Source organism: Corapipo altera, unplaced genomic scaffold, assembly GCF_003945725.1.
Source record: "Corapipo altera isolate COAL_440 unplaced genomic scaffold, ASM394572v1 0, whole genome shotgun sequence".
NCBI lineage: Eukaryota > Metazoa > Chordata > Aves > Passeriformes > Pipridae > Corapipo > Corapipo altera.
The window spans coordinates 7,945,407-7,960,446 of record NW_020884872.1 but is presented as its reverse complement, the minus strand read 5'-3'; the positions used below and the strand labels follow the sequence as shown (position 1 = coordinate 7,960,446).

Sequence of the window (15,040 nt, the reverse complement as noted above, 5' to 3'; positions counted from 1 at the left end):
CAAAGCTTCAGAGAAAAGTACGAGGTGCCCTGGGATCCTATGCAATATGTGAGTGTCCCTGCAGCAGTTCTTTGGGAAAGCAGTAGGAAGTATTTGGTTGCTGCAGTGCTTTATATAACCCAGCAATTAAATATCCACATGCAAAGGCATCTGGCCCCCTGTACCTGAAGAGATGTGGTGAGGATCTGCTCAAGTTCACTAAGGCACAACTGACATCACTGCACCCCAAACACCCCTCTTCAGAAATCCCTGCAGGAAAAATCCTGAAGGAGCTACTTGGACAGTGGCACCATCCTCCACTCCCTGAGAGGGAACCCTCAGGACCAGAAGTGATTCAGCAGAAGATGATGCAGTGCAGAATTGATTTGCTTGGCAGAGAACCCATTGCAGGTCTACTAACAGTGCTGTACAACACCTCTTTCGCTGAAAATGAGAAAAGCCAAAATATTTGCCTCTCACAGAAGGGAGATACCAAAAATGATGCTGTTTAGCATTGTTTTCTGTAGATAATATACTAAACCAGCAAGTAGGAACCAGCCTTCATAACAGTAATCCACACCTTTGCTCTTTCAGCCATGCTAACTGGAGTCTTTGTATTCCTCAGTGGCCTGAGAGGTGAATCCAACCCTTACCAGAGCAGATCTTTGGGCCCATTTAATGAAGGAAGAGACAAACACTCAGACTACAAAAATGATTCCTCACTGAGTTGTGCGCATTTCATGCCATTAAATAACTGTAGTAAAAGCTGTGTTTTAAGCCAGTAAAACTTTGGTTTTGCCTGATGAGGGATCAGGTTCTGGAAAACACATCCAGAAATAAAACAAGTAAAACAGAGCAAACAGCTCTGTCCTATCAAGGTGATTTATATCCTGTTAACCAGAAAAAGAAAAAAACCAACGTGAACAAGAGACATCTGGAAGTGAAAATTAACTAAAACCAGACCAGCGACATAAACAAGAGAGAAATACAGCCTCCAGATCTGTGTAGCTGAGCCTGATGGATATCACAAACTGGATTGCTTGGGGTTTTTATTTTTAAAAGAACACAACAAATCAGGGAGGATATTTTCCATTTAAAGCTATAACTTCGTAATTCAGGGATTTGTGAGGGCATAAAAGACACAAGCACAGAGGAAAAGAATCATCTGCCAACAGCTCTACATGCATGTTGGTCTCAGAACAAATTCAATAACAATAATCATTATTTGAAAATAATTTTGGTTGCCAAAATTGATAATTAATATTATTTACAATCTGGTGTATGACCACCTGTAGGTTTAATTGAATTTAAAAAAACATACTTACATACAGTCACATAAATAGTCATGCACAACTATTTGAAAATAATAGTTTTAATTTTAATTTTAAAAAAGCTAGTTGACCAAGAAAATTTTCCCCTGTAGCAATATATTCTTACACTGAGGGCTTTTGCTCTTGGTAGTGAAGGAATTTCTGAGTTTGGTGCATTGCCTCTAAATGTGTGAGAAAGGCTGTAGATGCTCCTAGCTGAAGAAAATCTGTTTTTCACCTCATCGCTGACTTTGAAACCACTTTACTATTTTCTTGATTATCTAGCTATGAAATCTTCATCCAAACTGCAGTGGGATCTGCCATCTGTTTGATTCCCCTGCAGATCTGGGCAGAGCAGTTTTATGATCTGCTTCCACGCCTATAATATACTGTATTTTTTTAAAGGTGGCAAACACTACTGATTAAAAAACTGGGGGGATGTTGGTTTAGTTTTTCATTTTCAGTGTTAGCTAAGATATCTTCATGGAGTTTTCACTTGCTCATATCACCCCCAAACCTCATCAAAGCAAACATTCGCTAAAATAATTGTCAGCTAAGATCAGAAAAGATCAGGTTTTGAATTATATACCATTAGATCTTATGCACCAACAATACTGCCTTCCAAATTCAGAGTCCATAACATTTTTAAGCCCAGAAGTAATTTTCAAGTACCAGTCTGGTTTTGAAGTGCTGACAGATTAAAATGCTCTCTTGCTTTACTTAGAAGTTGACCCAGTTTGACAGAAAAATCTTCAGGAGAAAGTAAATGTAGAACTTTGCATTTTATTTGGTACTGCTTCACAGTCTACAGCAATGCTCTGGAGGTCAGTAATGTTATCCAGGTGCTAAAAACCGAATCCTGCATCAAAACTAGAAAGGTGTACCTGGTTCTTTTATTCCTGCATGGAAATGGTGAGGTCTTTCTGTACGGTACCACATCCGTAGTGCACTCCCTGTGTGACTATTTTGTCCTGCTCCTGCACAGAAATAATACCATGTCAGTAATTCATAAGTATTACAGAGGCCCTTGCTGTGCTTCTGAAGTCATCAGAATCTAGTGAAAACCAGTATGTAATTTAGTTTGGTTTTGTGTGACTTGTGCAGTCCTTGTAGCTTCTTTACTTACGTACATTGTGCAACTGCCACGTGACAACCTCCCCAAAGGTGGTCTGTGGGATAAAAGATCCTGCACAGGTCTGCAGGCTGGGTTGGGCCTCAGAGAGGACTACAAAATGCAAGGTGGAAGGAAAACACTGAAATTGAAAAAGGGAAGAGTCAGAGAGACTTCATTTTCCAAATCCTGTAGATTCTCAGGCATCAAAGCTACGAATAAGAGACTTGCTGAATTCTTCTGCCCCAGAGTGGAAATTCAACACAAGTGTCACTGGGACACCTGTAGTGATTCCCAGGGACTGAAGGCATGCTTTGCATCCCTCATCCATGAGGTGAGCATGATGGTAGGAAGACATGGGATGTTCCAGTACAGATCTATGACTCTTGACCAGGTCAGAAGCCCTATGAGGAGCTGGAGAGTGTAGGGGGTTCTTCGGAGATAATTTTCATGATGTGTTGTAGTGCTGATGTTTATGCTGTCCCTTTTTTATGTTTTCTTTTGCCATATGAGATTGAATATTGAGTATAAGTGACTTTATATCATAAAAAAAAGATATTTCAAATGAGTCAATAAACCATTTATCTCTGTTCCTAATACAAGCATTTTTCTGTTGGTTATCCAGGAACAGAAGAAATGTTAACAGATACAATTCAGGACAAACATGAAAATCATACATTTTAAAGGCAATAAACTGATACAAAACTTTATCAGACTCGAGTATACCTGTTGGAAATCACACATCTCAAAGGCAATAAGCTCACACAAAATAATAAACTGACACAAAACTTTATCAGCCTCAACTATACATGTTCAAAAAAGAAAGCCCTACTTGTTTCCATGTTAATTAAAACTCTGAATATCTACAGTCTGAGCCAGCACACCCAGTGTGACAGACCAGTGATGCAGGTGACCTTTGTGACTTATGCATCAGTGACAGAGGGGTGGGGGCTTGCCTGCCATGCTCTGTTCTGGGGACAATGGCACACGTACAGGATCTCGCTCCCAATGCTTGTTGCTGATACAGCTGTTGGTTTCACCTGCACACTGGGCTGGGCAGGCAGCTAACACAGCAAGGGGTTGGGAAAACCTAAGGTAAAGAGGAGAAAAGTGATGATGTCCAAAAACAGTAAGAGAGGGGAAGCTGCCCATAAAGAGCCACCTTAGGGGCAGGATGTCAGAAAGTGAAGTCAGAGAGGCACCCCCTGGTGTTACCCACCAGTGGCCATAAGGAGGAGGAGGGGAATCATGAAAAAGATGTCCTGGTGCCTTCCCTGTGTACCTCCCTTGCCCTTCTGTTCTTGACTCCCTTTGCCTTGGATGCATCCTTTTGCTCTGGCTGCTCGAGCGTATGGTGCTTTGTTTCCAGTGCCAGGGAGGATTTGTGAACAAGCTCTGTATGCTTCTTGCATTTCTTGGGCTGAGTCCATCTCGGGTGGATGGTCAGCCTGGAGCACAGGAATGGGCACAGGCATGTCTGTGATGTAGCTACAGAGGTAGTTTAGGCAAAGAGCACAGGTAGAGTGCTCAGCTTAAAAGCTCAGGGAAGAGTGGCCATTCCCACCAAGACTTCTCACAGTGTTTTCTCAAACCTTTGATTCAAGATGTGACACCTGCAACCCTTACCTAAGCTGGCCCCGAGCCCAGGCATTCAAGAGCCTGGGAAGGATAGGAGGGTGTGTTAGGGGCCTGACAGGTAGTGCTTGTTACAGCTAGTAAGCCTGACACAGAGTCCACAAGCATTTGCTGCTCCTCTGCTTAGAGGAACATGGCTCATCACCCAATGGCTTAGGAAATTGTTGTGTGTTTGTGGAGGACACAAGGCTTCTAACTGAAGGAACTTGAGAGAGACCAGCAATGGGTGTCTCCAGGAAACAGTGCTAAGTTTGCTCCTCCTGAAGGAAGGGATGTGGGTGCAAAGCAGAAAAATCCTCTGTGAGGGAAGAAAAGCTGCTCATCCAAGAAACAAGCAGTATCTGAGTGAGCAGTTCACATCCACTCCATTTCCCACCATCACAGGAAGCATCACATCTGCTCCAGAAAAAGGGCATCTAAGCTGGAGCTAGATCTTTAATGTGCTCATGTAACAGATACTTGTGTAAAACATGCAACAGGCTATCCTTAAAAATCAAGACCTCTGCCTGCAGTGGCACTGAGGTGGGCACAAGATGTGCTCTAAGTACCAGCCTTGTATTCTCTGGTTGTTTGAAGACTTGTTGTCATAGACTTTATCTGCAATTAATTGGTTTTTCTAATGTTATTGCTTTATACAGTCTAATTCTACTTGCCAAAACACTAATGTGTTGTAATTTTTTCTCCTTCTATCACTAACTCGCTATAGTAAATTGCATGGCAGCTTTAAAAATCAATCATCTTGTTTTCTGAAGAAGTGAAGAGCCACTGTTTAGAGGAGGAGAAGGAAACCTATAGAAAACACATTGGCTCAAAATTCATGCCGTGTACCTCAAATTCCTTTCACTGTGTGCATGGTCTCAGTTTTCCACCCTGAGTGTGGCTATTTATCAAAGAGCTCTTGGTCTGACTGTGGCCTCTGTGGCGTTCTTCGCATTGTCCCTTGTCCTCTGTACCGTGTAAAGTAAAGATTGCTCTGGGTATCCCAGAATATCCTCCCATTTCTTTCATCCTCCCACTGAGAATCAGGTCCTGCCAGTTGTACCCCAAGGTTAGTAGCAGAATTAGCAGGTCCTGATGTGACCCTCATCCTACAGCGCTTTGCCTCGTCCTATGCTGTTGTGTCACGCTAACACAACATCCCTTTCCACTGCAGCAGAAGTTCCACACAGTGACCTCCCTCAGCAGCATCCATGTTGGCCACAGTCCACCTCCCTCACACTTGAGCTTTCCCCATCCCTCTGTCCATAAGGTGAGGACATTCAGGATTCCCATTCCGCTTAAATAGCTGCATGATACTTTTTCAATACTGTTTGCAAACTGTAACTCTTTGGAGTGGTCTCTGCCAAAAGGAGGGGAACAGTGTTGCTTCAGGGCTCTTATGGCTGACACACATAATCCAGTGTCTGCAGCTGGGTCAGTGGACTAGGAGCACCCCAGGCAAGAGGTTTGTTAGGGTCCCTCCCCACATACCTACCAGTGGCTGCTGTCAGAGACGAGGTAAAGGGCTGGGCAGAGCCTTGCAGGTGGCCAGGCTGACCAGTCTCTTACCCTGCACGGAAAATACCACACAACATGCAGACATGTCAGTCAGACAGGAGTCGGCATCTGTCACACAAGGGGATGGCTGCACCTGCAGAACAGAAAAGCTGGAGTTTGCTGACTTGCACCTACTTATGCAAACACTTACAGACCTGCAATGACAAGAGGCAACTTCTGCCAGCACTGGAGAAGAGGCTGAGATTCCTCAGTTCTGCTTGCATTTACTTCAGGGCAGATGTAGGAGAAATCTAGTGGAAACAAATCATGGTACACTCAAGAAAAGAAAAGGAGGAAAATGCAAATAGTACAGAACACTGTGGTGTTCACAGTTTAAGGTGCAGCTCCACCAGGTTTCTTGACAGAAACTAAATAACAGAAAACCATGGAGGAGGGGGACCTCACAGGTGCTTTTTAACCCTTTACATTGATCTTTCCAGAAGAAGAAATTATCTAATTCCTCACAAGGTTATTGTAAGTTACCTACTGACCTTAAGAAAATGCCCAGGTATTCCAGGGACACTAGGACAGAATGTGGTGCTGTTATTCAGAACTACAAAGAAAGAAAGAAAAAAAAAAAAAAGGAAGAAGAAACACAGTATTACAAACCAATTTGACTGACTTGGCAAATGTGCAGGGTTAATTGCCACTTTATTGCTAAGGATGAAGATAATAAAATTGTATGGCTCCGTTTTTCTCGCTGTGTGTCAGAACTCCTATCAATTGCAGATGTAATAATGCTTCTCCTGAAGTAATATAGATATGCTCTTTGTGTATTTATGTGCTCTTTGTGTGTTTTCTGCTTTCTGACCTCTTATCTTTTCCAAGTCCTCCACCCTTTCTCTGTAAGTGTTGGTGATCTTAATTTATCCTGTTGTGGTAATTAGTCCCAAATGTATTTCTGTTCCATTCCCTTTGGAGAGGACACTTCACAAAGCTTCAGAGTAATCAGGAAAGTCATCACAAGCCATGAGAACTACTTGCCTACAAAATAGCTATAAACTTCCCTTTCAAATCAAGACATGTTCTGAGAAATACAAAAAAGTTATGAAAAGATTATTTATATCGATATTACTGAAAAAAACCAGATGCTACGTGCCTGCTCTGGAGGGAAGTAGAATAATGGAAACCACACCCTCCCTCCTGCCTCCACATAGTTGTGTGGCTTTTGGGACAAAGCTGCTCAAGCTTTGGAAGTCATGCTGCAAAGGTTCAAGAACTTCATTGATCCCATAGCAAGTAACAACCCAGGGGCAAAGGAAGATCACAGAATGGCAGAGATCTTTCTTTATTATCTAAAAATTGTTATAAAACAGCACTAAACCAAACACTGCAAGTGGATATATCTAGTTGCCATCTGGCTTCTGGAAAGACTGAGTGTAAGCTTTACCTCAGTTTTGTTAATCTCTGCACAAGTTTTGATCTTGTAACTGGTTATTTTGTGTTGTTAAAGGTATAACGTTCACTGGTTTTACCACTTTTTTTTGCCTAAACCTACTTCTTTTGATCCCTACTCCCTTGATGTCTCTTTTTGGCCTATGTAAGAGCATACATAAACTGAGCATAGTTCATAAAGCATGATGTACTTCCTATAAAGCATCCTAAGACTTTCTTAAATGGTCTAAGGAAGTTTCCCAGTGTTACTACTCCTTTCTCTGCAAACATGTGCTGCTTGTTCTTCAGGTTAGGGTGGCACTATTTTCTCAATACTGCAGAGCCATCCCACAAGCCCATCAGCCTGAATTGGTGCTGAACATTTCATTTCATCCTAACTCATACCTGTTACAAAACCACTGAAGCTGATGCCTCTATTTGTTCCCTTATACCTGTGCTGCAGGAGACTGGACCTTTCTCATCAGTTATTATCAATGGGCATAGCTTGATTGACTTTGCCAATACTACACTTGTCTCCTTACAGGGTCTCTTCTGACAAATCATTCTCTGACACTGACTTTGTAACCCCCCATCTCCTCCTTGGGGACCTATAAAGTCTGAGGCACCTTGAGAAGACACATTTTGGGGCCTGGGCCATCAGCTGGTGATGCACCTGCCAAAAGCTTGCAGCTACCAGTCACATAACAAACTAACTGCTGTGCAAGATCTCTGCTTTCTTAGATCTGAACTCCAATGTGGAGAGGTCGGTGGGACCCATACAGAGTTGTCTGAACTCACCTGAGATACACAAGCACAGCAAAGTTATCAGGCAATTGTTTTTTTTTCTTCTGCTTTCTGTGTTTTGTGAAAAAGATTTGTCATTCCTCCATGGTGGACTGACACAGGCTGTGGGTTCTGCCAGCTGAGGACAGGTGCTGGCAGGACACATGGAGACGGGAGGACTCAGAAAAGGACAAAAAACCCCTCAGACCTTCGCTCTCCAGGGAGGATGAAGTGAGTGTGGATTATGAGCTAGAATACTCAGTAAAGGGCAGCAGAGGTTGCAGCCTTTACAGTCAACAGTGAATCCACAGTGTGTGGTGCCAACAGTGAATCTGGGAAAGGCCAGAGTGGGTATGAAGAGAACAAAGCACCATATTTCATGTCACCTGCTGCAGTTGCAGAAGGGTGTGAGACCTTACCATGCTTGATGCAATGGCTGTTCACATCTTTCCACCACTTTTCCCAGAAAGTTTCTGTTTAACCATCAAATAGCTAAGGTCAGGTGCAGGTAAGGATGGAAGTGCTCATTTTCACTTTCTACAATACAATGCTCTCCTGTTGTGGGATGAGGGAGCTCCTTCTAGATCGATGCTGTGCACACAGAATTATTCAGACAGGTGATATTTCCTGTGCATTATGAAGAAATAGGAGCTTATGGGCACTGTTCATAAGCAGAATCCTTTGCAAACTGCTAGTGAATTAAAGAAATATTTTTCAAATTACACAGGCAAAAAATGTCCTATTTTGAAAAACTACAAAATGTTCTCTCTGCAGGGAGATGTGAAGAGCAATTATGCTCCCATCTTTGCAAACATGGATTACAGAACTGAAAATGTATTTTGCTTTACAAAAACTTGCTTTGATTTTGTTCTAGTAATACTTGAGAATCTGCACTCCCAAATCTGCAAAAAGATGATAAAATATTTTAAAAAGGTAAATGTGCTTCCAAGCCACACATGAAGGGTAGCGATTGTTCTGTAATTCTATTTAAGCCTAAAATATTTGATGGCTTGGTGCTCTTGTCGTATTTTAATGGTATTTGCTGTAATCAGGCAGATTTATGTCCAGCTCTGCTCAGACATTCTCATTTTTAATCCAAAATTTGCCTCTTCATCCAGTAAAGTATATGCTACTTCAGTGTATGTCAGAAAGCAACTCAGAGTCTTGGCAGGAAGATTGTAGGTTCAAGTGGAGATAACATGGAGTCTCTTTTTCTCAATTCTCTGGACATAATGCCCACTAGGGACTGACATTAATGGGAAAAGGAACTGTATTTCCTTACAGGGACATTTCTTCTTGCACCTCTGTTTTCTCTCTGGTTCCCTGGTGCAAAACCCTCTGAGTTTTTACAATACTGTCAAGGGAGGCTCTATAGGCACTTGCGATCCCCAGCACATCCTTCTGAGAAGACTCAGGAGATGAATCTCAAATTAGGCACTGGAAGACAGAGTGACCTAAAATCACAGGTTATTGGCAGAAATCTTGAGTCTTTGTCGAAATCATCATCTACCAAAATAGCCATCCATGCTTTCTGTTGGCTGGATATTTAAATTCTGATTGATATTATAGTTTGTTTCGTGCTTTCTTAAAAAAACCTGAAGGGGAGGGGAAGTATAACCATACCTACTGAAATAAATGGTTGCTGTCCCCTGGCCTGTGACAGTAGCATTTATCTTTTCTACAGTCCATGTGAGGGGAAGGGAGAGAAGTCTCCTGCTCTTGCTTAGCTATTTTCTGTCAAAAAAATCTTAGTATAATTTTTGTACAGTGAATATTTATAACTGTTGTTACTGTCAATATAATTTTTTGCAGTTACTGCGCTTATTTACATTTTAATGGCCAAGTCAATAAAGATTTATGCACCTGTCATCTGAATTTTCCACAAAAGCAGTGATTGCTTAAAACCCCCAGTATCTCCTGCAAAATACTCCCCCCTCAAGCATCTTTTAGATGCCTTCATTGTTTTGGGAAATAGTAGGCTAACCAAGTCTTAAAGACATAAGTCAAATCCAGCAAAATCTTGCAGCAGTTTTCATGTCAAAACTTCTGCATATTACAAAAGCACTTGCTCAGGAACCATTTTTTTTTTCCATATATTATTTTAAACACTGTCCCTTGAGCAGCAAAGTCTGGTTTATCACTTTGTTTCATCTCAGATGCACAAAGTACATTGCTTTTGTAGCTTGAGGAAATACGCTGCTTAGCGTTGACCTTGTTTTGATTTTAATGCAGTGAAAGGTACAGTTCAGAGCCCTGCTTTGTGGGGTGTGTAGGCACACTATTCAGGAGGGACATGCTATGCTCCAACATTCACTCCCATGCACACATTACCCTCCTTCAAAATGTGAACTACAGAAGAGGAAACCTGAAGTCATTCCCTCTGCGCCTGCCCATGGTCTTGGCGCAGGAGTTCGGGCTGCCAAGGCACGTGCGTGCCCTCATTCTGGCCATAGTTTTCCTGAAGGCAGCCACCCCACAAGCCTTTCTTATCTCTACCCAGAGGAGTCCAGTGAGTTCCACACCACTGTTTCACTGCAGCAGGGGCTCTGCAGCATCAGGTCCCTTTCCATTCCCAGACTAATGCAGTTATTTCTCTGCTGCCCATCACTTGCTGGATTTTACAGTGGGCTGGTGGTTGCAGGGACAATAAGGAGAAGCCGGCTCTCTCCAGAGATCTGTTCTCTCTCTGGGGTGTACTCTCACTCCAGGTAGAGTTGAGCCAGGTCTGTTTCAGCTGAAGCTCAGGGTCTCAAAGACATGTAGAATTGCAAGGTTTCTGATCATTTTAGGCTGGGGTTCAATGTCTTCTTTTAGGATAGAGTTGAGATTTGAGGGTGAGGTGAAGCCAAGGTTAGGGACCAGGCTTCAGAAGCATCTGAGCTTCACAACCTGCTCATTCATAGATCATAGATCCTACTGTCTCAATGCAATCACCTGCACTGGAGCTGCAAAGAGGCACGTCACAGGCGCAGGGCTGGAGGAGCCCTGGCCCCTCAAATGGCTTCGGTGCAGAGCTCTTGCTCTTACACAGCCTGGCTCACCCAGACTATGTGGCTGTAACCAGAGCACTGTCAAACCTGTCCTACATGCCCTTGCTCTGGTCTCCAGATTCTTGCAGCTTGCGCACAAACACACATTTTAATCGTGACACTAAAAGATATTTTCTCCCGTAAGGGCAATTCCCTCTCCAGCTTCGACCATCCAGAGCCCCCCTCCCCAAGCCCCTAAGCACCCCAAGCAACGCTTCCGAGCACCTTCCCGAGAAAAGGAGGAGGCCGAGGGGGTTCTTTCACTTCATCTTTCAAAACCTTCAGCCGCCGTCCCCCCGCCTCACCCGAGATATTCCAGTAAATTACACCCCGGGGGTAGATCCCTGTGCCCCGCGGCCACCCCCTGGTAGGTGGTATTTCAGCCCCCTCTCCCCGCCGCTCGGCGGCCCGGGGCGGGGGTCCCCGAGCGGCAGCAGGAGGCGCGGTGAGCTCGGGCCGCGGCGAGCAGGGCGAGCCTGGCGCTGAGCTGAGCTCACCTCCCTCCGCCCCCCCCCAGTTCTCTCCTCCCTCCCTCTCCCCTCCCTCCTCCTCCGCCTCCTCCCGCGCCCAGCCTGCAGCCGGGATCTCAGTATTATGGCATCGAGGAGAATGGAGACCAAACCCGTGATAACGTGTCTGAAAACTCTCCTCATCATCTACTCCTTCGTTTTCTGGGTGAGTGCGGAGCGGCGCGGCGCGGGCACACACCGACCACCCGGGCACGGCCCCGGCACTCCCGCGGCCCCCACCTGCCCGGGGCGGGGGGCGGCGGGGTCTCCGCAGCGCGGATCTGCCGCGGGGGCACCGCCGTGCCGTGCGGGGACGGACTGTATCCGCCGGAATATATATGTGTATACTCATATATGTGTATTTATATACACACATATATATATGTGTGTGTTTATATTTTTACATATATGCACTTATATATATGTATATATACATTTATATATATACGCACTCATATATATGTATATATGTGCACATATTTATACACACACACACATATATATATATATATTTAAAGTAATGTTTTTTGCCTCTTCTCGCGCCGAGCACATACCCCCCGAGCCCCCGCCGGGGAAAGTTGCAGAGGTCTCTCTGACAGTCGCCTTGGCCGCCCCCCCTCCCCGCTGCTTCCCTTGGCCAGCCGGACCGAGGGTGGGGGGGCTGCAAGACTGCCCCCGCCCGTGTCCCGGCTGCTGTCGCATCCCTGTCCCGCTGCGGGGCCCGGAGGTGCCACCTCGGTGCCCCCCGGTCCCTCCCCGGTGCTCACCTGGGCTCAGCGGGTGCTGCCCTCCGCCGCCGCCCGCGGTACCCGCCGCGGTATCCGCGTTTCGTAACCGGGCTCAGGCTCCCGCAAACCATTTTCCTGACCCAGATGCATTAATTGAGTTGCCGCGATTGACTGACGGGGGAGCCGGGCCGTGTTTTTCAGGCGACCCTGGGGGCTGGGGGGTTTCGCAGCGTCCCGGCCTGTTAGTCGGTAGATCCCTGGCAGGAGCCGCGTATCGCGGCGGCGATCGGCAGATTAAAGTCCTTTTAATGGCACGCGGTGACAACACACGATAATGGCCCCGCTGTGCGCCGTTAGAGACCGTGATCCGCACATCATCGATACCGTGCCCTAAGGCGCATTTGTCACTTCCTAGCAAGGGGAGCTGATTGTGCTTTATCGGTTTAGTAGCTTTGTGCTGTGAATAGTGCCTGCGAAACAGGGTGACTCAAATTTTCATCATTCTGCTTAAAAATGCATTCTAAACAAAGAATTGCTTATTCACGGCGATAACGTTTGACAGCGTTATAGTGAACACATTACTTCAGCTGTTTCAACTTTAACTGTTTTTTTTTTTTTTTAAAGCATAACCAAAATGCATTTTGCTAATCCATATTTACAGCAGTACCTCTGTGTTACTGACCCCCCCTGCTCCCCGGTATTTAACGTACACCCCCTCCTCCTTGTTCTTTAACAATTTTGGCGGTAGCCGCAGCAGATGTATTTGATGACTGAAATGGATAAAAAGCCAGAATCATCTGTTGGTTTTTTTTTTTTTGTTGGCAAGTAGATCCTTCACACTAGTCTCAAGGAGGTAGGTTGCTAAGTTTATACACTTACCACAATTTCAAGACTCATCCTTTCCAGTCCTCAGTTCTCAATGGATCTATAAGAAACCTCTCTTCTTCCTGTGATGAATGAGCAATTCCAGGATCACTGGCGAATTCAGGGTGTCTTTTAAAATTGTGTCTTCTTTTAAAAGTGATTGCTGTGTCTGCTGTAACCCGAAAAAACAGAGGACTTAGATCGGCATGTCTGTTGAGCTAGCACATTTCACCAGCGCTAATCTCATTAAAAAAGAGAGAATTGTACATTGAGCCAAGCAGCTGGCTAAGGGCATTTGTGCTGTAGGCTGTCGTGATGCCAAGCCAGGTTGACAGCTGGGACCTTGTAGGGTAAATAACACAGTTGAGCTCTGGTTTAGGCTCCAGCAACACAGCTGTGCTGGTGGGATCCTCTCCTGCAAATTATTTTACTCTGAACTATGTGTCAGGCTCCTGTGTGTCCTGGTCTTCTCCAAGGGCATGTCCCACTCTTCTAGTTACTTAACATTTGGCAGCCCTCAGAGTGTTTGTCCACTTATCATCTTCCTTGAGCCCAGAAACGGAGGAAGAAATAAACAGTTGGAGACAGAATCCTGCAACCATGAGCAAAGGAGAGTGAACTATCCTACTTGCTCTTTCATCTGGTTTCTCAAGGCACCAACCTATGGAAACCTAGGCAGGTCTCAGTGGGGGAAGACAGCAAAAGACTTTTAAAGGTCCAAAATATTTGACAGCAGACCCTAAGTCTTCATTAGTTCTTCCATGCTAAATAGAAGAACAAAAACTAATTCACATTTGACCCCCTGCTGAGCTTTAAGTCCAAATAACATAAACTGGAGCAGGTTACAGTTATTGCCATGAGTAGAGCAGAAACCTAGTTCACTTTGGCCGTATGATCCTTTTCTTTTTGCAGGCAAGTCTGAGAGCTGAAAGATGCATGGACTTGCCTCAACCCTCCCTCCATTATTTTCTAGGGTGCTTTTTGTACTCTCACAAGCTGCTGGCTCCAGAGCCAGTGTAACTTGAATTTAGTCCCTGTGAATTCTCAGAGCTGAAAATATGGGAAGGATTCTATTGGAGGAACTATTTAAAAAATTTATTTCTTGGACTGATCTAAATACCAGAAGGAAACCATGCCAGCGCCACAAATGGCTGGTTTGTAAATTTTCATTCTGACGGCTTTCCCACATTTTTTGGAGAGGCTGCAAGCTGATTTCTGAAGGAGAAAGCCCGGCGTTGCTTAGCTGCAGTTCGTATGGATTTTTTTCCTAGCTGTGGGGATGGAGCTGTGTTATAACACAGGGCAGAAAGTTGTCCTGTGACAGGGTGGTGTGTGGTGGCAATCCTTCAGTTATCAAGCCAAGTGTTTATGGACTCCGACGTGAGGGGACAGGGGGAGAAGATTCTTCTGTGCATCCAGTGAGCTGTTTTGAACCATCATGAAGGACTTCTCTTCGTTTACATTGTTTATAAAATAAGAAAATCAATGTACACAGAAAGCTCGTATAACAGGTGATTGTCAGGGTTAAATATGAATTGCATTTGTATCAATGGGAGAGGTGCATACGAGTGAAGGCTTTTAGTATGAGCATTGAATGAGGCTCCACTGACTACATGGGAGCTGCAGGACCGTAATGAGGAGACATGGTTCATTCAAATTTCATACTGTGTAGCTTGTTCCTCTCCAAATAGGTTTTATTTAATGGTATTTGTTGTTTTGATAGCTTCCTCTCCTCCCCCTCACCACACTTCCCAACTTCTTTCCGTAAATGTATCAATATGGTAAAAAAATTCCATAAACAGAGATAACAAGCTTTTTATGTTCTCATATGTATTGTTATTCATAGAACACATTAAGTGCCTAAGGTTACCACTTTTGGTCCTTAAGGGATGTAGTAATAAAAATTCAACAGCCCTTTTTTTCCTAATCAGAATTCTGTACTGAATGCATCTGATTTGGAACTAGAAGATTAAAAAAAGGTGATAAAAGCTCTGCTTGGCTGTTAGCTATTTTTATTTTTTTCCTTTTGGGTATCATAAATTGCTTGCATAGAAATCCGAGATATAACCTGTCTTGTTTTTAAGAGAAGATGAATTTTGGATTAGAATTCAAAGTGACTTTTTTTATATATAGGAGAATGAAACCTTAAAGCACCTCTCAGTACCTTGTAATTATCTAACAC

General features: G+C 44.2%; 1 protein-coding gene and 1 long non-coding RNA gene across 2 annotated transcripts in view; one reads left to right on the top strand and one right to left on the bottom strand.

Annotated features, from left to right (window-relative positions):
- Positions 1–1,051: 1,051 nt before the first annotated feature.
- Positions 1,052–12,446, bottom strand: LOC113943859. Its single transcript, XR_003526480.1, has 5 exons — positions 12,034–12,446; positions 6,063–6,124; positions 5,723–5,822; positions 2,420–5,584; positions 1,052–2,266 (listed from the first exon to the last, which is right to left on the bottom strand). It is a non-coding gene; the product is annotated as an uncharacterized LOC113943859 (long non-coding RNA).
- The window catches only part of TSPAN7 (tetraspanin 7), a 94,628-nt gene continuing 90,893 nt past the window's right edge, over positions 11,306–15,040 (top strand). Inside the window, exon 1 of the mRNA XM_027636190.1 lies at positions 11,306–11,432. Coding sequence (XP_027491991.1) covers positions 11,352–11,432 — 81 coding nt within the window. The 5' untranslated portion in view covers positions 11,306–11,351. The remainder of the gene's footprint in view (positions 11,433–15,040) is intronic.